The sequence below is a fragment of the Anolis carolinensis genome, chromosome 1 (assembly GCF_035594765.1).
Source record: "Anolis carolinensis isolate JA03-04 chromosome 1, rAnoCar3.1.pri, whole genome shotgun sequence".
Lineage (NCBI taxonomy): Eukaryota > Metazoa > Chordata > Lepidosauria > Squamata > Dactyloidae > Anolis > Anolis carolinensis.
The window spans coordinates 80,214,079-80,240,470 of record NC_085841.1 but is presented as its reverse complement, the minus strand read 5'-3'; the positions used below and the strand labels follow the sequence as shown (position 1 = coordinate 80,240,470).

The 26,392-nt window shown below is 38.6% G+C and overlaps 2 protein-coding genes across 13 annotated transcripts; one reads left to right on the top strand and one right to left on the bottom strand.

Annotated features, from left to right (window-relative positions):
• The first annotated feature begins 52 nt into the window (after positions 1-52).
• Positions 53-26,381, top strand: zc2hc1b (zinc finger C2HC-type containing 1B). 12 transcript variants are annotated; one of them, XR_010005258.1, is made up of 10 exons: positions 53-715; positions 2,367-2,431; positions 2,818-2,934; positions 3,231-3,369; positions 5,821-5,951; positions 8,057-8,129; positions 8,719-11,293; positions 21,181-21,239; positions 21,751-21,820; positions 21,910-26,381. XR_010005258.1 is itself a non-coding variant. In XM_062977852.1 (8 exons), the coding sequence occupies exons 1-7, from the start codon at positions 712-714 to the stop codon at positions 8,122-8,124; spliced, it is 630 nt and encodes a 209-aa protein (XP_062833922.1). In that variant the 5' UTR covers positions 53-711; the 3' UTR covers positions 8,125-8,129; positions 14,017-15,347. The 12 variants fall into 12 exon arrangements, 5 of the variants coding, with proteins under 5 accessions (XP_062833922.1, XP_062833920.1, XP_062833925.1 ...); XR_010005257.1 differs by having other exon boundaries at positions 21,751-26,381; XR_010005253.1 differs by having other exon boundaries at positions 21,181-21,820.
• Positions 10,114-10,900, bottom strand: sf3b5 (splicing factor 3b subunit 5). Its single transcript, XM_008122808.3, has one exon. The coding sequence runs from the start codon at positions 10,898-10,900 to the stop codon at positions 10,640-10,642; it is 261 nt and encodes an 86-aa protein (XP_008121015.1). The 3' UTR covers positions 10,114-10,639.
• Positions 26,382-26,392: the final 11 nt, after the last annotated feature.

The following is a 26,392-nucleotide window of genomic DNA, read 5'->3' as shown; positions in this document are numbered from 1 at the left end:
TCCTGAGCTCAGAAGACAGGTGTAAGCCTTAAAAATATTTTTATAAAAGTCATTATATGGTATTTAATAATTAGAGGCTCATGTTCGTTATGATTTGACAGATTTCGTATGAGTTCATTAAAAAGTATGAGATGAAGTGTGCCATATACTGTTTTCAGTAGCAGCAAGCCAAATTAGTGTAATTTTTAAAAAATATTTTAGTATCCACTAAAAAGGATTGAAGGTGGCTTAATATAGCTATTACTAAGACAATCAAATAGAACTATTTAAAACAGCCCAGTAAAAAGTTTTAAGAAGGATCATGGCTTACCAGTCGCATCTTCTTTTGCCTCACATTTTCTTATATTAATAGCTATCTATGTTGCGGTTCCTATTATATTTATTCCTGTAACTTCTTCAAACTTCTGTTATTCTTTGGCCTCTATAACCAAGACAAATAGAAGTGTTTATGTTGCATTACCAAATGTTAAAGAGACTCATTAGTCCTTGTATAAAAGGCAAGCAGACTTTCATGTGCATCATTAAATGATGCAGGGGGCTATGTGTGTCACAATTGTTTAATCTGCCAGCCAATGACATTTAACCAAGGATATTGGAGCAGGACAACTGGAGGTAAACCCCCTTGGGCTTTAATCTCCGTGAAATTAAAAAAGGGAATTGGAAATCAGTATACTATGAGATCAGTTTGGTTGCTGGAACAAAGCAAGTGCCATGGGTATGTAATATTCACCACAGATATTTTCGACTACAGGCAGCCCTTAGGTTACGAACAAGATAGGTTCTGTAGGTTTGTTCTTAAGCCGAATTTGTAAGTCGGAGCAGGCACATTTTAAAATGTAACTCAAACCCATTGCAGTGTTTGTTTTGCTGTCTGCCCCTCTTCAGAAGATTTCACCTCACTTTCTGTCCTGTGATAATTGGATTTTGAAAAAAATGCCTTGTTGTGGAAACAAGGATTGGTGATACAGCTTCAGTGGAGACACCTTTTCCCCATGATAACTCTTCCAGGAGTGAATTTCCCTTCCAAGGGGTAGATTTCTCTCACTTCCTGTTATCTCACCCCTATTCTTAACTGTGAGTCGTTTGTAAGTCAGATAGTTGTAATTCGGAGACTGCCTGTATAAATAAATTTCTCCCTCTTAGCCTAGGCTTTTTCACTCTTCCTTAAAACTTAGTTGAACATTGAAGAATAGAGGTGTGAATAAAAGGGGAGGAGGAATAAGAAAACTCAGCATTTGATTAAAACCTTGCTTATACCATGCTGAATGGTCTCATTGATTCAAGCTGTAAGGGAGAGACTCACACTGCTTTTAATTTTTTGAAATTGTGGTTTGGATATTGGAAATGTTGCCTGAACTATCCCTGCATGGCCAAATGAGTATACAGCCCACTTTCATTTGCTGCAAAACATAGCTATGTTGAAAATCAGTTTTACTCCCAAAATAACATTCTGGAAATACACTTTATTATATGATGCAAGGAATTAATCTGTTTTCTCAATAGCACTAAAATGAATTAACAGCAAAGTAATGTACTCTACACCTTCCCTGCCTCTTTAGGTATGTGCTTATACATTTAAATGCAGTATTGTTATGAACATTTGTTTATTCATTCAGTCACTTCCGACTCTTCGTGACCTCATGGACCAGCCCACACCAGAGCTCCCTGTTGGCCTTCAAGGTCAAGTCAGTCACTTCAAAGATACCATCCATCCATCTTGCCCTTGGTCGGCCCTCTTCATTTTTCCTTCCTTTTCCCCCAGCATCATTATCTTCTCCAAGCTTTCCTGCCTTCTCATTATGTGGCCAAAGTACCACAAAGTAGGTTCATCTTTGCCGCTAATATTCTTCCCTCCAGTGAGTAGTTGGGTTTGATTTCCTGGAGTATGGACTGGTTGGATATATATACAATATACAATATAATTTACAATAATATATAATAATTATAACGTATTGTATATACATATAATATTCATAATATTATATTGTAATACAATATAATATTAATTATATATTATATTTTACATGTAATATTACTAATAATATTACAATATATTGATACAGTACAATATGGTAATTTATTACCAGTATTGTACTATGCTAATAATATAATATTGTATATAAATATAATTTGTAAGCTGCTCTGAGTCCCCTTCGGGGTGAGAAAGGCGGCATATAAATGTAGCAAATAAATAAATAAATTGGATCTTCTTGTGGTCGAAGGCACTCTCAGAATTTTCCTCCAACACCACAGGAATGAGCATATAATTTATAAACTATTGGTTTTGTGCATTCTAAAAATTAGATTTGTAATTAATTGAAATAAAATAACACTGGATGAATAATATTATTCTTGATTTCACACAGATGCTGGAAGCCAGAATATGATTAACTGTGAAACCTGTGGAAGACATTTCACACAAGATGCATTGGTAAAATAATAAAATGTTGAATGTATTTAAGTGGCATAAATGTTAAGATAATTGCTCAAATACACAAAAAAGCAACCCATGTGTGCCTATTCAGAGGCATGCCCTAATTCGTTATATGGGATTATACCAAAATAAAGGGGCATAGGGTCACAGCCTTAAGCACCAATAAAATTAAAAAACCATGTATTGATTTAAAACAAGCTTTCAATGATGGCAACCTTCATAAGGTGTTTAAGTAAAACAAGGTGCAGGTATTTCATGGTCATTTATGCTTGCCATCAGTGCTTTCAAGTACTGTATGTTTAAAGTTTGAAATATCACTACTGATAAATGGAAGCTATCTTCTGTATATCCCATAACTATCAATTTTCTTATTTATGTCTTAGGCAAGACATGCACCAATATGCAAAAAAGTCTTCAACAAAAAACGCAAACCATTCAATTCCTTGAAACAACGACTTCAGGGAACTGAGATTCCAACAGTAAAGAAACAACCTATAAAGGTAATTTTAAGAAACAGACATGTGCATTCATTTACAGTGCATTCTTATACACATCACATTCTTCCAGTATTACAAAAACCGGGGATCAATCTCAATGCCTTTATCCATCCAGACATTGTCACATCCATCTGTCTTCCAGTTCTCCTACTCGCTTGGACCATTATTGTTTTGTTATATTTTTATAAGTGTCAATTAATTTAATATCTTAAAATTTTCTTTCAAGTTAATGTAGGATGACATCTTTATGATTAATAAAGTAATGGATCTGATGTAGGTTGAAATATTTCTTATTTCAGCGCCAGCCAGAAAAAAAATCTAATTGGAGACAACAGCATGAGGACTTCATTACAACTATCCGAGCAGCTAAACTTGCCACTATAGCTATGAAAGAAGGCCGTCCCCTGCCTCCTCCTCCACCGCCTACCATTAATCCAGGTGATATACTGAAAGTGTGCATCTTGATTTAGAAACAGAATATTTTGTCCTAAACATAACATAACATTGGAACCCCGGTGGCGAAGTGTGTTAAAGCACTGAGCTGCAGAACTTGCAGACCGAAAGGTCCCAGGTTCAAATCCCGGGAGCGGAGTGAGCGCCCGCTGTTAGCTCCAGCTTCTGCCAACCTAGCAGTTCGAAAACATGCCAATGTGAGTAGATCTATAGGTACCGCTCCAGCGGGAAGGTAACGGTGCTCCATGCAGTCATGCTGGCCACATGACCTTGGAGGTGTCTACGGACAATGCCGGCTCTTTGGCTTAGAAATGGAGATGATCACCAACCCCCAGAGTCAGACATGACTGGACTTAACGTCAAGGGAAACCTTTACCTTTAAACATAACTAAAAAAAGTTGCAATGGCAAAACAGGACTTCCACTTGGAAGAATACAGTATTCTGGCTTAACCATAGTTCCTGAATAGTCTTGCCCAAAAGTCTGAAAACAAGAGTGGCACTCAGTCTCATTCCTCTACCTGCATCATGGGAATTATAGTAATCTGAGACTGCTAGCATTGTGTGAAGGCAAACAAGGAATAAAGGATATATCTAATCCAGAGCAAGATCCTAGTTACATTGACACCAAAGCAAAATCCTGTTTAAATCCCATCTACAAAAAATTCTGTTTTAATTGACAACAAATCAGTTCCCATTGCTGTCTGCTGAGCAACCTCCGTTTGAAGGCATCAGGATTGTCCCAGCCAATGAGTGACTTAAGGGGGGAGGGGGGGGGCATCTAGCTGGAGTTATATTGCTCAGAAAAAAGGAACAGTCAACACTCCTGGACTACAAAAATGCTGCCTTGGTTACAAAGGGAAGGTGTGCACTAAAGCTTTCAATGTTTGTCTGGTTTAATGAGATGTTATACCAGAATATGTTGCCAGTCAAATTCTAGCCTCAAAATGCAACCTTAATAACCTTAACAATCAACTTTGTTTCTTTCTTGACAATACAATATAAGGTTAACATAAAAGAATTTTTTCTTGGCAATATACCTTACTTAATTTGAATAAAGCAACATTTTAAGAATGGATTACCTTTCTTTTTTAAAGACAAGGGCTTTTGGAACACAGTGGCATTGCCAGAAAACTGGGAGCCATGGGGGAAGAGGGATCAGGTCAACTTGGCTAAATTGCGTTACCCTAGTGTTAAATGCCATTGAAATTACTGTGAACAATCATGCATGGCTGACATCACTCATTTCAAATGACCAGTTTTTACTGGTATCATTCCAGCTTTTATAGTCATCATCATTTAGCATCATCATCACTGTTTCCACAAGCCTAGGACGCAAGGTGGTTCACAAAAATTCAGTCAGGTATAGATAAGAGTTTTTTCTTGGCAAAATGGGTCTTATAGAGCACAGTAATCACCCCTGTTCAAAATTTTAAGTATTTAACTCTGACGAAATGTGTTGTGTAATTCTTCCCTAAGGTTAAAATAGCAAAGAGATGCATTACTTTTCAACAGAGCTAGTATTGGATAAAATGCAATTGTTTGTCTCAACTTTAATATTTTATTTACTTTATTTATACCCTGCCTTTCTCCACGAGGGGACTCAAGGCATTCAAAAATCATACACCTTGATCAATTTAAAAGAAAACGAATACAATTTTTTAAAAAAACAATTAAATAGTACTGTGTATTAGTTAAAATACATTTAAATATAACAAATATGCTTAAAATATGCTTTAAGACTTACAGCCCCCCTCCCTCAAATCCCACCTACACTTTCCTAGCAGCCTGCCCTTTATTCTAATCCAAATGCCTGCTAGCAGAGGAAGGTCTTGACTTACTTGTGGAAGGCCAGCAGTGATGGGGCCATCCTGATCTCTCTTGGAAGTTCCACAGTCTGGGAGCAGCCATCAAAAAGGGCCCTCCCGTGTTCCCACCAAACTTGAGTGGGTGGTGGGACAGAGAGATGGCCCTCCCCAGTAGATCGTAGATGTCTACTAGGTTCATAGAGAGATATGATCCTTCTATGGACTGGAACCATAGAGGGCTTTGTAGGTCAAAACCAGCACTTTGAATTGTGCCCGGAAACATGTCAGCTGCAAATGGAGCTGTTGCAACAGTTGTCCACTCCCTGTCGCCAGCCCGTTAGCAGTCTGGCTGCTGCTCTTTGGACCAGCTGAAGTTTGTGAACATCATTCAAAAGCAGCTTCAAGTAGAGTGCATTATAGTAGACCAGCTGGGATGTAACCAAGGCATATAACACTGTGGCCAGAATAGATCCATCCACTGAGTCAATGCAAACTTGGTAAGCTGATAAATATGCAAGTTTCACTGATTCCGTAGAACTATTCTATTTTGAACTGACAACTGGATTTAAGCCATTATCTCTCACATATAATGATCTCTTGATTTAATAACGTTTTCTGTATTATATTCAGATTATATCCAATGCCCTTACTGCATGAGAAGATTTAATGAGGCTGCAGCAGAAAGACATATAAATTTCTGCAAAGAACAAGCTGCAAGGCGTGCCTTTGCTCCAGCTCAGAAAGGAACCAAGATGCCCTCAGTAAGTGTTTTATCCATGTTATTTTTTTTTTGTTTATCCCAACATTCTCTCATGAACTCAACAGCACTGAATCAAGTGTTTGACAGAGTAACATGAAAATATAACTCTTACTAAAGGACATTTCTTAATGTTTTTACATTCCCACTCCTAAGCATTGTTAGTTCAAACCAGATGTAAATATAGGGAGCCTCGATATGTTGGGATTTGGTTTCAGGGTCGTTGTTCCCCCGCCCCCGATACTAGAATCCATAAATGCTCAAGTCCCATTATACAAAATGGCATGTCTTATATATAAAAAAGTTGTTCCCAACAGTTCATTCTTCTGGACCTAAGGAGTGACGTATAACTGAGCTTGATAACACTCTGCAAACGTTTTTTCCTTTTATTGTTTTTCTAAGGTAATGTGAACCAGTACCTTACAACCTTAGAAGGAGATGGGATAGAGAGGTGGTTTGTTGTTTTTTATATTACTTGGAAATACCACAGGGTGTTTAAGGAGTTGTGCAATCTTCTTACACCTTTCATTAGGATTTGTTCAGAGGACTTGTTTTCTTCTTTGAGTAATCTTGCTACAACATTACAATTCTTTTCTTACACCTTTTAAAATATCAACTTGTAGAACTATGCTACCTTTTATACTTCCTTTTTAGTCATAAATTCACATTATTCAGGTGGAACATTCGTTACCCAGAATTTCAAAATTCAGAATATTGAACTTCAAAATCCAAAACTGTCCGTATGGATGGGTGAGATAGTGACTTTTGGTATCTGATGGCTCATTATACACACATTTTGTTTCATATAATTTTTTTAATTTTTTGCATAAAATTATAATCAGGCCACATATATACGAATCCTAAATGAGGTTCATGTTTAGACTTGGGTCCCATCTCCAACATATCCTATTATGTACATAACATGTAAATAGAAATATCTAAAAACCTGAAACAAAAGACAAAATCCAAGACACTTGTGGTCCAAAGCATTTTGGATAAGGGATACCGAAATCTATGTTATTTCATCATCACAAACGCCTGTACATTCAAGTACTTAAACTAAATTTTCTGCTAACGCTTAAAATTGTATTTATAAGCTCATGGCCAGTGACATACATCTCCTTGAATTCCTTCAACACAACAGTATTACATTTGGTAAATCTGCTGAAGTGGGCAGTTTGAGTGTGGGACTGGGATATAAGAGACCAGAGATCAAATCCCCACTTGGCATGGAAAAACACAGGGTGATCTTGAGGAAGTCATACTTCCTTGGTATCAGAGGAAAGCAAAGGCAAACTACCTGTGAACAAACCTTGCTGAGAATACCCCATGGTAAGGTCAGCTGTAAGTCAGGAAAGACTTGGAAGGGATACAATTACAAACCGATGCTGAACAGATGGTTTTCCCCTTTAGAGCAAACAAGCAACTCCCAAAAAAGACCCAACTTTAACAAGTGCTGTAGGAACACTGCTTCAAAACAAGGTACAAGAAGGCAACAATCCAAGTCAGGAAGTAACAGGTAAGAAGCAGTATGAAGTGAAACAATCTTCACGTATAGGAACACAAAAGATTCTATTGGTTCATTACACTGCCCCCAGTGGCGCAATGGGTTAAAGCCTTGTGCCGGCAGGACTGCTGACCGAAAGATCGGCAGTTCCAATCCAGGGAGCGGAGTGAACTCTCGTCTGTCAGCTACAGCTTCCCATGCGGGGACATGAGAAGCCTTCCACACGATGGAAAAATATCAAACATCTGGGCGTCCCCTGGGCAACGTCTTTGCAGTCAGTCAATTCTCTCACACCAGAAGCGACTTGCAGTTTCCCAAGTCACTCCTGACATGGAAAAAAATTACACTGCCTGACTGGTAGAAGTGGTGGCTGGAGGAGAAAGGCTGCAGATATTGCAGCCACAAAGAAAGGAAAGCATTTAAGAAACAAATTGGTTATTCAGAGTTAAACTACAAAGACATATTTTAAAATCATGTTTAATTTTATGAAAGTTTTGCCAGTGTAAAAGCCTGTTGCTCAAACCAACAGGATCTTGACATTTTGGTGTTGCTTGATCAAGCTTATATGTTTACAAAGGTCTTCACAGAATTGTTATTGTTAGGACATGCTGCTGGAACTTCCGAGAGAGCAGCACCAAAGAAAGCACCTGCTGGCCCTTCTGGAAAATAGTCCAGGTAAGAAAAAATAACTAGATATGAAGGCTACAATCTAACTCCAAGTTCAATACTACTGATAAAATCAAGCCTCTGCTGAAATATGACCATAGAATATCTTATTGATTCATGCTTTATTGACTAAATAACCAGCATATTCAAAATATTTGGCTTATGAAGCTGTAGCATAGTTGCTACAATGACAGGCTTGTACTTGTAGATGCAATATTCCTTCTATCCTATTCTGTATGAGGGTTTTGATGTGTTTAATTTTGCACACCCAAACCCTACATGACACAAAAATTTCCAAACACCCAATACCGTAGTCTTTGCTACATAGAATCAGTATTAGAAGAGACCACGTGGGCCATTTAGTCCAACTCCCTGCCATGCAGGAAAAGCAGAAAGTATCACAATGCTTGTGTGATTTCCAAATGGATTCTCCAAATGGATTCTCTTAGCGTTGCTTTTACTCAACATAATCCAAATTCCACTGACCAGGAGCTAAGCCCTACTGTGCTCAGGAGCTTAGTCCTGGCATGTGTAATTTAGCTGCACTCAAAAACACTTATTATTTCAGAGCCTGTCTAAATTAATCTTTTACTCCTAGAGCTCTATCACAGAACAGAAGATAATGATAGAATGCCTCACCAAGCATTTGAAAAGCAGTATTTACTTTTTACGGTATTGCTATCAGAGACCAGCAAGCATTCATCTCACAAGATGGATTGAAATAAAACAAGTAAGATCATATTCCAGTTAATTGATTTTTTCCCTAAGTACTAATCTTGAACAAATTATTTATCTATTTATTACATCACTTCTACCCCGCCCTTCTCACCCATCAGGGGACTCAGGGCGGCTTTAGAATACCACAATGAAACTATAGTTTTCTATTTGTTGTTATTAAATGTTTTCCCTAAAGTTTTGTCTATTTCTTACTTGGTAAATTGGTAGCTGTGTATAAATCCTTCAGTTATGCCACTATCTATAATAAAAAGAATTCAGTAAGAATCCAGAACTAGTAATACTTGCATTAAGAGAGAACCCTCTGTTCCAGCTCCTAGTCCATTTAATGTAAACTGAGCACCAATTATTAAAAGCCATTATTAATTTTCCCCATGCATCTACAAATGTGCAACTAATTTTCCAACAGCATTCAACACTGCTTTATGTTTGCCATATGAATTAAGTATCCATACAAACAGGCCAGAAAACACCTCACATGGTATTTATTAAGTTGTTAAAATGCAACTAATTCTATAGTGGCATTTAACACTCAAAGTATTTCTTGGTTGATGTTCACTATATGAATTAGCCATCCAGAGAAATGGGCTAGAAAATGTCACTCTGTGAGGTGTTCACTGTTGAAATGCAACTAATATGGCAATTGCATTTAATGTGATGTCAAATGCTTTCATGGCTGAAATCACTGGGTTGCTGTGAGTTTTCCAGGCTGTATGGCCATGTTCCAGAATCACCTTGATTAGCATTGAAAAGACTTAGAGCTTCAAGTCCTAGCTGATTCCTGCCTGGGAAATCCTTTGTTGGGAGATGTTCAGCAGAAAGGAGGAAACCATGAAAATGAACAAAATCTGGCCACCTGTATTAAAACTCTAAAATCAGGTCAGTAAATAAAGAACAACACTCAGAAGACAGGGGAATTCCAGACATGAAACAATCAGCACCAGCTAACACCTCCCAACAAAAGATTCCCCCAGGCAGTAATCAGCCAGGCCTTGAAGCTGCAAGGCTTTTCAATGCTAATCAAGGTGATTAATTGCAACATTCACACTTGCCTCCAATAGAAAAGAGTTCTTTCTCCCTTGCTTAGTTTCAATATACCTCACAAACTCTGAGGATGCCTGTCATAGATGTGGGCAAAACCTCAGGAGAGAATGCTTCTGAAACATGGCCATACAGCCCGGAAAACCCAACTGCATTTAACGGTATAAATGTATTTCTTTGTTCATGTGTACTATATGAATTAATGCAGACAAATGGGTTAGAAAACACCTGGCAAGGTATTTATTAAATTGCTACAACAGCTGACTTTATAGAACTGCGTTTCAGTTCATGTTCGTTAACCATCCAGACAAAAAGGCAAGAAAACACCTTCCATAGAATTATTTCTGGCGTCATGTCTGCTATATGAATTATGTTTGGGTGGCATGTGTCAAGATGCAACCCATTTTTAATCTGTTCGAATCAAGCATCCAAACAAACGAGTGAGAAAGCATATCGCGTAGCATTTAGTAGCGGCTAAAACGCTCCGGAGTCAGAGGAATAGGAAAGGTGTTCTGGCAAGTCCGGAAAGCAAGCCACGTTTGTGTCGGAAAGCAGAAGAAGGGAAACGGCCGGCCTTGGGTTTCTCCCGGTGCCTGGGAGGCGGATTTTCAGAGTCCAGGTGGCTCTTGAGTGGTGCCTGCTGTGAAGAGTGCAGTCGAGGCAGGAAGATCGGGGGCAAGGTGAGGCCTCTCTTCAGCTTCGCAAAGGGCGCCGCTTCCCTCCATCCCGCTCTCTCTGCGAGCTCAGGACTCGTCGGGCTTGTCTGCGGGGGGCCCGCAGGGCTGCAGCATCTTCTCCATGAGGTTGAAGCGGACGCGGGCCTTGCTCTCGTCCTCGGCGATGGCGAAGTAGTTGAGCAGGTCGAAGTGGCCCATGTAGGAGCAGTACGAGTCCCGGTGCTGGTTCACCAGCCACTCCCACTTGGTCGTGTCCGCGTGGCCCGTCCCGATGTACTTGGACTGCAGGTGCTCCAGCTGGCTATGGATGGTGTAGCGGTCCGTCATGGCGGCGGCAACGGCAACAACAGCTTCACGAATCTGGCAAACACTCCGCGGCCTTAAGCTACCCGCCAAGCGTCTCTCAGGAGAAAAAAAGGAGCCCGGAGGAAACGGACAGACCTTGCGCGCGAGAGAGCACTTCCGCTTCCGGATTAAGACACACTCACACACTCTCTCCCGTCTTCCATTTTGCTCGTTTCCGCTTCGTTGGAAGGCGGGACTTCTAACCCTCGCAGCCAATAGTATTTCTTGTCCTCTGCTTTCCTTCAACAAATGAGAAAAGAGATTTCGTTTCACGTTTCTCGGGGGACGGAAGGGCGGGAACTCGGAAGGGAGGCCGAAATGGGCGTATTTAAACGTCTCCCGTTGGGAAGGCGTTGTTGGACATCAATCTCTGTAGTAAGTGGCTCTCTCAAAGCTTTATGCGGTTTGGCATCGCTGTCACCACCTTGGCACAGTGCTGTAGAGCCCTGGGAGACGGCAGTTGAGTTGCTATGAGTTTTCCGGGCTGTATGGCCATGTTCCAGAACCATTCTCTCCTGACGTTTCGCCCGTAACTGTAGCAGGCATCCTCAGAGGTTGTGAGGTCTGTTGGAAACTAGGCAACTGGGGTTTATATATCTGTGGAAAGTCCAGGGCGGGAGAAAGAACTTTTGTCTGTTTGAGGAAAATATGAATGTTGCAGTTGGCCACCTTGATTGGCATTGAATGGTCTTGCAGCTTCATGGTCTGGCTACTTACTGCCTGGGGGAATCCTTTGTTAGGAGATGTTAGCTGCCTCTGATTGCTTCATGTCTGGAATTCCTGTATTCTGAGTATTGTTCTTGATGTTCTTTATTTACTAACACCTCCCAACAAAGGATTCCCCCAAGCAGTAAATAGCCAGACCTTGAAACTGAAGGGCTATTCAATGCTAATCAAGGTGACAATTGAAATATTGCCTGCCTCAAACAGGCAAAAGTTCTTTCTCCCACCCTGGACATTCCACAAATATATAAACCCAACTTGCATAGTTTTCCAACAGACCTCATAACCTCTGAGGATGTCTGGCATAGATGCAGGCGAAATGTCAGGAGATAATGCTTCTGGAACATGGCCATACAGCCCGGAAAACTCACAGCAATCCAGTAATTCTGGCCATGAAAGCCTTCGACAAGGCCCTGGTAGTTGTAGTTTGGTGAAGCAGCAGCTGTTTGGAAGAGAGAAGGCTAAAGGCCGTGTAAAAACTATAACTTCCATGCAATTGAGGCATTAATTTGACAGTGTAGATATGCACCCAGTACACCTGGAAAGAATGATAAAAATGAATGTGTACCTCCACAAAATACACTCAATCCAGGATTGGCTTTGAACAGGACAGGGCATGTTTTTGAGGCTACTAAATTTTTATTACAACCAGGGCTCATGATGCACCTCAATGAAAAACAGCATTTGAGGAAATGAGTTGGCTGAGCAGGCTATAGAGCACTAATGTGCATTAAGGGCTTTCTTCCACATGCTTTCGTAGGAGTTTGCTGTCTGGTGTCCGCAGCTTAAAGCCAGTTCTGAACTACATTAAAGGGTCTTTGTAGATAGGGCCACTGTTACAATTTTGAATTAAGTAGATCCACAGGAGTAATGGTGCTGCAAACAGGATTCCAGAAAAAGCTGGCTACAAAAGGTTATTGAGGAAAATGTGTGATTCTCAGCCAGGCTTGCAAACAATAACAATGTGTTGTCGAAGGCTTTCATAGCCAGAATCACTGGGTGATTCTTTTAGCTTGAGTCAAGTGTGAATGTTGCAAATGGCCACCTTGATTAGCATTGAATGGTCTTGCAGCTTCAAAGTCTGGCTGCTTCCTGCCTGGGGGAATCCTTTGTTGGGAGATGTTAGCTGGTCCTAATTGTTTCATGTCTGGAATTTCTCTGTTTTCTGAGTGAATGAGAGTTATTTCTCCCACCCTGAACATTCCACTGATATATAAACCCCACTTGCTTAGTTTCCAACAGACCTCACAACATCTGAGGATGCCTGCCATAGATTTGGGCAAAATGTCAGGAGAGAATGCTTCTGGAACATAGCCATTCAGCCTGGAAAACTCACAGCAACCTAATAACAATGAAAATTACCAATATCTTAAGAAAGTGGCTTTAAAAGGATTGTGGGCAAGTTGGCTTCTGCAGTTAATCTGATCAGCCACTGGGTGTCAAGAGTTATCTTTTCCAAGTATGGTATGAGGAACCCAGAGTATTCCTAAGCAGTTCATAAAGTGAGGCTTGTGACTTTAGAACTTAGAAGACTCCCGTGTCAGTCTTTTCTAGAGTAACTAACTGGCCTCATAATTTGATGGACTAAAAACAACACCAACCAGTCCATCCTCCAGGAAGTAATGCCCTGCTGCTCACTGGAGGGAAGGATATTAGAGGCAAAGATGAAGTATTTTGGCCACATCATGAGAAGACAGGAAAGCTTGGAAAAGATCGTGATGCTGGGGAAAGTGGAAGGAAAAAGGAAGAGAGGCCGACCAAGGGCAAGGTGGAGGGACAGTATCCTAGAAGTGACTGGCATGAACTTTGAAGGAACTGGTGGTGGCAACGGCCAACAGGGTGCTCTGGCGTGGACTGGTCCATGAGGTCACGAAGAGTCGGAAACAACTGTGTGATGGAGCAGCAGCAGCAAAAACAACACATCATCGGATGATCCTAGGTCATGAAGTGTTCCCATGTCAGTGGGTCACTTAACCTTCTTTGTCATGTGTATTTTAATATATACATTTTAATATATTGTATTTTATTTCTATGTTTTACCTATGTTGTACCTTTCCTTGGAGCCATGAGAAGAGGAAGGTAACAACTAGTTGTTGTTAACACTAAACCATTCAGGGTGCTGGAATTGAACACTCTCGGAACTTTCCCCACCTGTGTTTTGTTGACTGGGAATTTACTGAAAGAGATTATTAAACATTGGTTGACATCACAGTCTTCAGTTTACTTTTGCCTTGTTTTTGGAACCGACTTTTAATAAAAGGGCTTTTAGTTCATTTCCAAGGATTTTACCAACAAAAATAAAAACTGAAATAAATAAAATGCTCTTCAGTAGTGGGATTGACTGCCTCAATAATCAATGGATTTTTCTTCACCAGGTGTTTTTAACCTATATCTGAATGGCCACCTTCAGGTATGCTTTAACTGTGGGGTCTTCCATTGACAGAGAATTGGACTAGATGACCTTCAATACTATTCAGCCACTAACAGTTCTACAATTCTATATGAGTATTATCAGTCAGCAAGGGCTGACTCATACAAATGAGTTCCCTGCTACTGCTACCAGAAAACTCGACTTCACCAGGTTTCAGAAGAACATCTGCCATAATAAAAACATCTGCCATAATTCATCCTGGCTAACACTGCTTCTTTTTCTTTGTCTGCTTTAGTTACAATATGAATACATTGGGGCTAAATGTATTTCTTTCCTTTCTTGGCTTTGGGTTAAAAAGTGTGTGTGTGTGCCTTCAAATCACCAGTTGACTTATGGCAAATCCATAAATTTCATATTTTTAAAAATTGATAAAAAATACTCGAAGCTGATTTGTCAGCTCTGAAATGTAGTGTACACTTCCCGGTGTTCATTGGCGGTCTCCCATCCAAGTATTAACCAGCCTGCTTAGCTTCCAAGATCAGACAGGAACTAGCACTTTGAGGATATTTATACTGTTAAAGGAGACAGATATATGTGCCCAGTTTTCTCATACATTCTCATGAGTCCAGGTGTCTGTTTGGTGAAATGCCTTGTTTGGATTAAATCACTGCAATGATTTTTGCTATGGAAGCCAGGGGTTTGGCAGAGAGCCTTGCTCCCAAGAACACCTATTCCTGGTGCCCCCAAGTGCTGTTCTTACCAAAACCAAAGTCTGGACCACAGCTACATGGCCTTTTCCAAGATCTCCTTCCCTGAAAAAAATCACAAGTTTTTTAATACCAGACCTGTTCTCAGGATGATCATCACACTTTTTGTAAAGTTATGTTTACTTAGCACTATGTTCTGTTCTCTTAAGGTTTTTCTTTTAATGTGTCTAGAGAAGTTTGTTCTAACTTTACCTTAGCTTGTGATTAGAATCTCAGACACTGAAGACCAACCCCTGGTGTCTGGAATAACAATTGAAGCCAAGCTCCCATGTTTGGTCTTCCCTGTCCCTCCTTACAACTCCTTTCAAATCAGCTGCCTCTTTGTACAGGTTGAGGAGCCTGTCTCCAAACTGCTTGGAATCAAACCTATTTTGGATTTCTTTTTTAAAATTTTGGAATACATGTATTTGCATCTACAGTCATAATAAAATGTCTTGAGGATGGCACCCAAGTCTAAATATAAACTGTCTTTAATATGCAATCTGGGCATATAAAGGTAATTTAAAGCAATGTTTTACATTTACGCATACAATAAAGTTTGGGTCCTTTGGACTATGTGAAAGCAAAAGTATTACTACTTCAGCCATCTTTTGAATTTCCCAATGGCCTTAGAAACCCAAATTTCCCTAGCTTCAATATTTGGATTCCAGCTTTCATCTGCCCCACCATATCCAAAAGGGAAGGCTGGAGCTGTGATCTAGCAGCTCCTGGAGGACCATGCTTTCCCTCTGCTAGTTGTAGACAACCGATATGGAGAAAGATTATGGAGAAAAAAGCTGGAAATTATAGTATGACCTATCCCTAATTTTCAGTGAGTCACTTTGTGCTGTAAGCTTCACATTATCATATGATAATCACAATTATGAATTATGAATACTGTAACATGACATAATAGAAAACTCAGCGTTGTTAAACCAAACTCAGCAGAATGTGATTTCAAGAGGGACTAGTCTAGTCAATGCAGATAGTGTGCCATGTATATCTCAGTGGCAAAGCTGCCTTTCATCATTAAAACTCTACTAGAACATTCATTCTAAGAATTTACTGATAATAATAGGGTCATACGATTCTTATCTTGTCAGTCTAATATCTTTACTCTGCACAAGGCAAAATCCAACTGTAAACATAAAGTATGTCAGTAGATAAGACTTCTGAGAATATTAATAAAAGATTTACATACATGCTAGGAATATCCCTTTAACTCTGTCACTAATGTGAGGAACTAGAACAGCTTAGCTGGAACATTCTCCTTTCAACAGTAGGTTACGATTACCACTTTTCACCCAAAATATAATAATTAACAATCTCTTTTAATAACACGGTTAAAATTAACTAATAGCAAAAATGTAATGCACTCATATAAACCAATAGACCAGAAAATGCCTTTCTAAAAAACCTATTGCATGATGAAATGTAGGTCAAAAAACTGATTAAATGGGACCTCTTTGTAAGTAAGACAAATATATTTCCTGTGTGCCTTTAAATCCACCACAAAGCAACTTCTAAAAATCCATATGGCAGGAAGAGAACAATTAATTGAACGAAAAGCAGTCAGTCAAGGGACACGTGGACATTTCCACCCTGTCCTGTGAGTGACCTCTGATACAGGGAAGGAAGAATTGTGAAAGGGATCCTCTTTCTGATTATTGCACCAGAGATGCTGTGCCCTGGTCAACAGGAGAACAGCCCTCTCTTGCGTGCATTGACTGTTGCCTGATAAATCAGGATATTTAGGGGGAAGCATTCAAGCCAGGAGACATTATGTAGTTAAACATACTTAACTAAATTGCATACTTTTAACTGAATAGCAGGTTTAGGATTTCAGCTCCCACAATGAAGTTTAGCATGGCCCAAGAATTATTATATTACAATATCCCTTTAATGGAACAGTCATATTAAATAGACAAGAGGAAATAAAAGTAGACCAAACTATTGCAAATTTCTACAAGAGCAACTCCAAGTCCCTTTGTGGAGACAGGGCGGTCTACAAATAAAGTTTTATCATGCAAGTTTTTATTAAAATGAAAGCTTTTTTCATGTTTTCTATGTTCTTGTAATGTTGAACCATCCAGACTCTAGAAATATAGAAATAATCTATTTATGCAAAACATTTGGTCCTTTAAAAAGTATTCTTAGCAATAAAGCCCTCTAGGATGTAGCTCTTTATAAGTTATTTTCTTCAGAAAATATTCTCAAAGGTTTTCTGGCAATGCAACCACCTGTCATCTATTGACACAAGTCCATCACAACCCCACTAACAATACTGTGAAATGTTACCACTTACTTTGTGAAATTTTGCTGATGTTAAAATCATCTATGAATTATCTGCAGTATATATTCACTGATCTCAATTTATAAGATGGCAATTGCTTTATAATGAGCAGCATTCAGCTTTTTGTCAGTACATGCCATTTCATTGGTAAGAATATAAGACAGAATTCTTCCTCTTCACTGTTCTGGCACTTAATGCAGTTTGAACTAGTTGGGAATCTAATATAATTCCTTGTTCAAACTATGAATCTCAAAAGCCCTGGAGAGATGCCAAGTTGTGTTTCAAAGAATTCAGAAGCACTGAACCTATTCCTTACAGTCAATGCCTTTAGGGCATAAATGAAAATACAGAAATTGAATGTTGTTTCTAAGTAATCAATGGCTAGATTGTTAGTGTTGGGCTGGCTTGATCTATGTATGTATGTATATATATATATATATATATATATATATATATATATATATATATATATATATGCTTGATCTATCTATCTATGAGGCAAACATTAATTTTGCTAAGTCCTTTGGAATATATTGTATACAGCTTTTTAATGAGAGCAGGAAAAATGCTTTTTAAAATTTGAATATATCCCCTATTCTATACAGATGAATGGGATTGATGAGCAAGGCACAAGTTTCTGCTGTGGCTAGGAATGCTTTTGCATATTTAAAGCTTGTGCACTAGTTGCTACCAATGATGCCAGATCTGGCCATGGTGGACATGCCTTGGTTGCATTTTGTTTAGACTACTAAATGGGGCTGTCCTTTGAGTGCTTGGAAACCTCAACTAGCTCAAAGAGCTGCAGCCAGAGTGCTGACTTGGGGTAGGTTACAGGGATCTGACTATTCCCATTAAAACATCTACAGTACACTGACTCTCAGTTTGTTTCCGAACACAATTCAAAGTGCTGGTTATGACCTAAAGATTTTCTGGCAGATTGTACTGCCGTATGCCTGCTTTGCCCCTGAGAACATCAAAGAAGGCCTTTCTTTCAGTCCCACTATTTTCTTAAGTATGGTGGGTGGGAATGTGAGAGAAAGCCATCTTGGTGGCTGCCCCTCTACTTTGGAACCCCCTTCCCTGTGGACCTTCCACCGACAGGCATCCTCTTTTAATTCAATAGGCTTTTAATGAAGAAAGTTTGTAAAGAATGGGCTAGAGCATGCTGTACTGTTTTAAATTAACCTGTTTTAAATAGATTTTTAATCTTTTAAATTGCATTTTATCTTTTAAGGAGGAATTCAAAGTTTTAAAAAATGTGACTCTAATTCTATCTTAAGGTGCTCTTTTCTTATGTTTTAACTGGATTGCTCTTTCAAACTGTAAACTTGTTGATTCTCGATCTTGGGAGGAAGGTGGTATGGTGATGATGACAACAATCACCACTACCTTCCTTTTGTTTAAGTTCCTCTTTTTGCAGTGTTACCTCTTCCTCTTCCTTCTGAAGCCCAGAAGCTGTGGAAGAAAAGTCTAAATAAACCCAGTGTTACATTTCAGCTATGTGCTTGATAAGGTAATCTGTTCTACATAGACAATATCAAGGGCGTGTTTGTATGTCAAATGCTGAATTCATCTGAAGAAGGGCACAAAATTGGACTACACAAAACTAGTTAAGTAACATTAAAGTCAAGCTCTTTTACCAGTGGAGGATTAAGACAACTGGCGCTAGTTGGGAAAATCTGGAAATGGTAGATAATGAAATCACATTGAAGGCCCTCAAAGGAGTACAATCTTGTGTAAGAAATACACTCTTTGAAGTGAAATACATATTTTAAATCAAAACAGAACTATGCCAGGATGATGCGTATCTCCATCTCCAGCTCTGCAAGATGAGGCAAAAGTAAAATATATCTTGAGTACATTCCCGAGGAACCTGCCACTTCTCAAGTTTTATTACTATTTGTGCAAATGTAGCAAAAAATTGCTGGCTACCACAATACTCAGTGCAATAAGGGAGGAAAACTCAAATAATCACAAATTGTTTGAGTATATTTGAGGATATGCAGAATGCTTGCCCATTCTTTATCAAGTAACACAAGCTGCAAGGTTAAAGCCCATGTTTTGCTCTCTTAACTTGGACTTACTTCTGATTCAATTTTTTAAAAGAAAAGAGTGGGGTGGCAATGGAAGCAGGGAGCCAAGAAAGAAGGAAAGCAGGGATGGTTTTATTTTTTTCTTACCTAATCATATAAATACTTGGCATCAACACACAATTTTGCAAAGAGGTTGAATGGGATTAACTTCTGAGAAGACTTGGGGAGGGCATGTGTTTAGCTAAAATAATTTTTTTGTTCCAAAATTACAGATTCAACCTTCTCAAATCCATCTTAGTTTATGAGCCTCAGAACTGGAAATTAGAGTGAGGGTAGAAATGTAAAGACTAAAGAGTAGAAGAGATTGGGAGTGCAATTGAGGGAAAAGATTCACTTTATTATCTACCACTGTGTAAGCAACAATAAAAACATGGGAATTGAGTGAATACAGATGAGTTAGTTGCAGATCACTCCAAATCAATGGTTCTTAATGTTTTCTTTACCATGAACCCACTTTAAAGACCTTTTATTGTTGCAGACCACTAAGATCTAACTCATTATTTAAGAGCTGACCTAAGGAGAAAGGGGAAAAACATTGCTTCTGTTAATAATTGCATTTGTCCCATCATGCTGCTATACAGATTATCCCCAAAGGAATGTGATTGTCAACAGAAAAAAATGTTCCTAATACCTTTGTTGAATTTCTACTGAGTTAATTATAGAAACATGAAGAGATGTAATCCTTAATTTAAATCTAAAGTATGCTCAGAATCTGAATACTGTGATCCAAATCATCAAATCCTAATATCTGCTGCAATTCTGATGAATGCCAGTTTTCATCTTCATTTTAACAGAAACAGATGTTTAAACATTGCTCTTTACTCACACACACATACATATAATTGCAATTAATGGTGTATGGAGATTAATGAACACAAGATATATGTTTATATGCCTATATGCATCATTATGTATTATTTTTGAAGCAGCAAAAAGTATACCAACTGTGACTATAAGCAAGCATTAAAATCAGTACAATGTGTGGGTGGGAAATTACCCAGTATCTGGCTTAGTCATATATACTGTCAAAAGGCGAAATTACTCAGCAAAGTATGAGGAGTGGTTGGAAATGAAACAAAAAGATTGTTCAAAGACTTTTCTGGGAAAATAGGGGCTATTTATAACTACTATAAATACAGATATGAATGTAAAGTTCCTTATAAAAATTAGGTTATTTTCTGTTTTAGAAAAAGGCTAAAACACATCAAAATTTGTCATTTTCCAGGGTTTTTTTTATCTGTAGGAGCTTTGAGTTCCAGCACTGGGAAACTCATGAGGCCCACAAGACAGTCTGCTCACTTCTGGTTTAGAGATTTGCAGCATGACTCCTTGGTAGAGATTATGCTTCCTGTGCAGAATACTTCTGGTTGAATACTTGTCATCTCTTGAGAGAAGGATCAGAGAGCAGATGATCAGGGGGAAAGATCTCTCTTTGCTTGACAATCCAATGATTGACAGCTAAGACAGCCACTTTAAGTCTCCTTTGACAGAGATAAAACGGGGTATAAATAAATAGGAAGAAGAAGAAGAAGAATCAGAGCATAATATCTAGAATAAATAGGATGTCCTACTATGACATAGTTTCCAACTGAACCTGTGTTTAAGCAAAGTAAGTTGTATAAATATTGTGTTGTAAGAAGCCCAAAGCCTTGCATACTGTATTGTGACATATTTCTAAGACCTACATATGAAAAGTGAGAAAGGAACTGGAAAGTTGCCTTTCCACTTGTCAACAATAACAAAAGGAAAGATATTTCCTGTAATTTCATTAATGAATAGTAATTAATTGGAAGAAGAAAGATCCCCAATTTAATTTCCTAGCAAATCTAGTTAGAAGGGTGAGGTAAAGAGTGGAGTCAAGGATCCTGAAGACTTGATGCCAATCAGACCAGACGGACAAATATTGTGCTACATGGCAATATTCCCTGTTCCTGAAAGATTCTCATGACAAGGAGGAGGTAAACCTAGAGCAGTGACTCATAAAGAGAGGCAACAAACAGCTGCTTCTGTGATTTGCGTAACTACTGTTTCCCTAGGTCAGGAGTGACTGAATTATCTACCAGATACAGAAATGACTGGCTTCCAGGAGAAGCAGGTAATTATTCTAAGTGCAGCCACCTCCCTGGATGGACATTTTGAACACAAAGGAGTTTCTGAAATGTTTGTTCCTCATCACAGTTTCCTTGAGGTGCTTGTGTATAACCGGTACCTGGTTTAATTTACTTAAACTGCATTTTATGGGGGTATTTTGGGAGATGTGTTGTCAGTATTATTTATTTTTAGTTACTGACTTCATTTTGTTTTCCTTGTGAAAAAATTCTGGATGATGTGTCACATATATAACCTACTGTTTTAGAAACAGAGGACAAAGACTGTCAATTAAAATTGGTTAACGGCATGCATCAACAAGTTAGTACAGGATCCTAAAAACACAATAGAAATGCAGTGACAATACCAAACAGAGCTAAACCAGGAATTTACAAAAAGCACAGTCAATGAATTCAGGAACTATACAGAACAAAGAAGCAATTGGTTAAATAATCTAGAACATATTACAATGTTAGCCTTCAGAAAGTTTTTTTGTTTCTCCTTCCCCCACATCTAAGGGAACCTAAGCCCAGCAACACTGTCCCTGGAATTCCCCATCACATGTGTAAGTGGGAAGCATGCAATACGGTACAGTATTACTCTTCTAACTCATTTCTGCTTTTATTTTTTCTGATGTCTTGACTTCCAGTAAACAAAGCAATTTATTTTCTCTTTAGAGTGGAGCTGGAGAAAGTACATTGAAAAGATAATAAAATGTTGTGGTAACTCATCTTCCTTAAGAAATGAAATCTGAAGTTGAGATAACAATATGTGAGCAGGAAGAAGACAATAAACTGATAAATAACTGATGGACCCATAGGTGTAAGTTGGTGTGTTCTAGGAAATGTTATTCACTCTTATGTTGGGAGTGTAAAATTATTTAGAGAAATTGACCGTGACAGCTTTTTTTTTTTTTAACCCTATAGAAGTAGCCTAAAATTTCTGCATACCTGGCTTTAAACAGATTGTGACGGAACCATCACCATCCATCAGTTTTTATAACCCCCTGAGAAGGATACAACATAGAAAAGGTTACAAATAAGAACACAAAAAACAGTAATTAAAATATTAAACTTTCAACAAAAGTGAATCTATGTAAAACAGTAATGTAAAAGAAATATTAAAAACCGTACAGTGCAAAGTCTTTTTCTTGCAAAACCATCCTCTCTCAAAAGCCTGCTGGTGTTTAAAATGTTTCTTTCACCTATGAAAAAAACAGGAGAGAGCAAGTGAGGTAGTCTCCCTAGAAAGGGAGGTCCAGAGACTCAGAGTAGCCACGGAGAATCCTGCTCCATAATCAACCCTGTCTTTGAAGATGGTAGGATCTAGAGAAGAGCTTGCTGAGAAGATCTCAAAACATGGGCAATCTCATATGTCAAAATATATGATCTTTCAGATAGCATGCACCCAAATCATAGCCAGCACTTTAAATTATATACTTCTACAAAAAACAAAAAAACAAAACAAAAAAAAACAGTGGAGAGTTGGTAGGCATCATCTAAAGGGCAACATACACCACACTCCTGAACTCATGAGAAGATAAAGATGGCCTTGCTGGATATTTAGTATGACATAACATGAACATCTCCCCTGCTCTGTTCATCATCACTACTTCATCACACAACCGTTAGGTCCGTTTCACAACAAAACTTACAGAATTGCATACTTGCCACATGACTTTTTGCAGATTCCCTTGAAGAATTTGCAAGAAATCATGATCATTAGAAGAAAAGGTTGGGCTTTCATGGTTTCATAATCTTCTTATGGTTTTGTGATGTATAATCAGAAGGACAAGAAAATCTCACATTTGGGCTTTGTTTTTGGAAATTATTTTAATGGTTTCATAATCTTCATATGGTTTCAGAAGAACTTTAGAAATGTCTGGACAAGAAAATCTCACATTGCTTCAAGACTCACCAGTGCATGAACTATAAACATAATAATGCCTACATGCAATCAGCTAGCAATGTGCTCTAATGTCTTGAGATGAGCTCTCAGTCAGCTAATCACTATTTTACAGTGACCAGTGATACAGAAACCCATGACAAAGGCATTTCTACTGAACAATTAACACTTACCATCATTTAAAGAGACAAGCAAACATCCACCTGTCAGTCTCCTGTATACAGTACTTTCACTACAATGATATAAAACTGATGTGGATGCATGTGCTTGGTAACGTTCCACACACAAACACATCTACCAGTTCCTAGGGAAGTAGGGTTCCCTCATTATTTATTTCAGGTTCAGATCTGTTTCAGAAGATGGAACCAAATTGTGGATCACCATCAAAATGTGCCTCTTGGAGCAAGAAATGCAGGTTCTCTACCTGAAAAAAGATCAATTTGTAATTTTTGTTGAGTCAGACTGATTCAAATTCCCTTTAATTGGTTTCAGTAGGAGGAAAAGTGTAAGAAAAGAAAGGGAAAAAATAGAGTTTACTGGGAGAGTGATTAAAATGGCTTAATCTTACTTCTGCCTAGCTGGGCTCATGCTGGCAAAGGTTTGGTTTTATGTGAGATTACAACATCAACAATGGGAGATAAGATGACTCGGGCTGGATCTAACTGTCATATAATTCTATTTCAGAATATAGATTAACTACTTTGAACTGGATTATAAGAGTCTATACTGCCATATAATAACCCAGTTCAATGCAGTTTATCTGCATTCAGAACTGCATTATATGGCAGTGTAGATGGGGCCTTGGTTAAGATTTCCTTTCTCCTATAACCCTCCTGAATGAACTGTACTACTCTATACCATATAGACCCTCTTTCAGCATCCATATAATGGAATTAACCTAATTTTATCCTGCCCTGTAGTAAAGAGTTAACTTGTTTATTGCAGTACTAAAATTATTTTTTCACTGGACTGTGCCTGGTTAGGATTCTCTAGTAGACCATGTCCAGCACTAGAAACCTTGCTCAAACTCTTAAGAGAGCAGAGCTCTCGATGTCATTCTAACAAGCATCAAAATGCACTAGTACTGCCAAGCATTAAAGTCCACTCGTGTGAAGTCTTGGCTCTGCCTTTTCCTCTCCTTTACTTTAGATCCCCTGTTTATAGGTTTTCCCAATAGTGTAGATACCTCCTTTTTTATTAGTTTTTGGGCGGAGCATAAAAAACCCCTAGAGGCCAGCCTTAGTTGGTCTATTTCATTTGTCTGTACAGAGCAATCTTGCTAGACTTCTCCTTTCTGCAGCAGAGCTACAGTGACTAGAGGCTTGGGCATTGTCTGGTAATCCTAGGCCCAAGCAATCCAAAACAGGCATCCTTAGCACCTGCATTCAGCAGTATTCATATACCACCATTCCCAGAGACAACAGAAGCTTTTGACCAGCTTAAGTTTCACAAGAAAGAAGGTTGAGACAATTTATGAGCACCAGCTTGTAAACCATCACTTTGCATCAGAGGCAAAATCTCCTTTCGTAATGTATTGTTCTAAGTTATCTTATAATATTCCTGGGTGGAGTTAACCCTTTATTCATCTTGTTCTCAGTAAAACTCACTTTGGTTATCTTTTTACCTTGCCTAAAGTGCCTCTGTATGTTAAGGGTCTTGATCTTAACAGAAGGTATACAGATAGCCTCTGAGTAAAGCCAGACACAATAGTTTTTACCAAAGGCTCGGGCATGCCATCACAACTTGTACCTCCAAGATTCACTTGGCTCCCACCCTAAAATTTAATCACATTTCTAGATATGCCCTGCCATCAGGCAGTTTGACTACTTTTCTGTTTCCGTCCCAGTTCCTGGTCTTTAATAACTTCATAATCTCTGTTCTGACTTAATTGCCCCTCTCTTTTTAGCTGCTGCTTCTGACAGAGCGGTGACTACAATTGCCTTCAGAGAAAAAGCCAAGCTGCCTTAATTAGAAACATGGGCTTCTCAACATCTTTGTTGCAAACCTGGAACTGGTTGCCAAGCTGTGTTTTCCCCTAACAGGACATTCTAGGGGAAGTATATCTCAAGTTCAGTGGAAGGACCAAAAGCCTGCTACTTACAAGAGGGAAAACCCAGCAAAACGTAGTGTGAAAGTTCAGTTTATGATCTGCAAAGAGCTATGTGCCTTGTTCTTTCAGAGTTTGCATAATCAAAAAAATTTCCAAGTGCAGTTTATGCCACACAGTGAGAGAGATCAGTCAGCTCAACAGCAAGGCTAAGAAACAAATCAACAACAGCACCACCCACCCAGAACAGTAAAGTGGGTAATTCTGACAATGGGGATATAACCAACAATATTTTAAAGGTGAAAAGGAAAAGTAATGCTAAAACTGCCATTACTGAAGAGATGAAAAGTGCTGTGTAGTAATTAAAAACTGACAGCTTCATCTCAGTCAAGGGTGGGAAATGCAAAAATGTGTTTACTCACAACTAAGTTTACATACCTTATTGCCAAATAAATGTAGGTAGAATTTGAGACTTTGAAAATGAAGCCTGCATACACTCCAACATTTCACAGATGAAATCTGGGATACTTCAGGGTGAAATCAAGATTATTAACGAGAAAGAACAAACAAACTAGCAAAGGTTGCGGCAGTTTTCTTTTGCATGAGTCTACTAGGAAAGGCAAGATTCCACTCTCCTCCTCTTTGTCCAGCTGAGTAATTTTGATGAAATATTTTAATTTTTGATCCTAACTTTAACGATGGTTTCCTTCCTATTGTACAAAGTTCTGGGTTTGTTTTTGTTTTTTTTAAAAATGAAATCAATGTGGTATGTTATTAAATGAATAGTTTAATGATTGCTTGTTAGACAGGGATTCCAGATTAAAGTTGAGATCAGGCCTCCATCGCAGTGTGAAAATTGCAGGCAGACGCGGAGAAACAAGAGTGCACAGGAATGTGTTTATGTCTTGCAAGGAGGGTAATTTGGGAAAGATTCCAGTCAAAGCAACCTCGCTTTTGGAGAATCAACTCTTGTCTTGTTCAAGCCTTGTCTTATGCCTAGAATCTGTGTTTGGGTTACTTTTGAAGCTCATATATTCATGTTACCTTGGATTTACTGTGCTATATTTGGGATTTTGGACTAATATCTACAAAATCATTTAACTGTGCTTAAGGATTGCACTTGCAATTGGTTTTTACGTATTTTTCTGCTTTCTAATAAGTTTTGCTATCTTTCTTCAATAAACTGAAAAGACTCAAGCCTGCTGTGG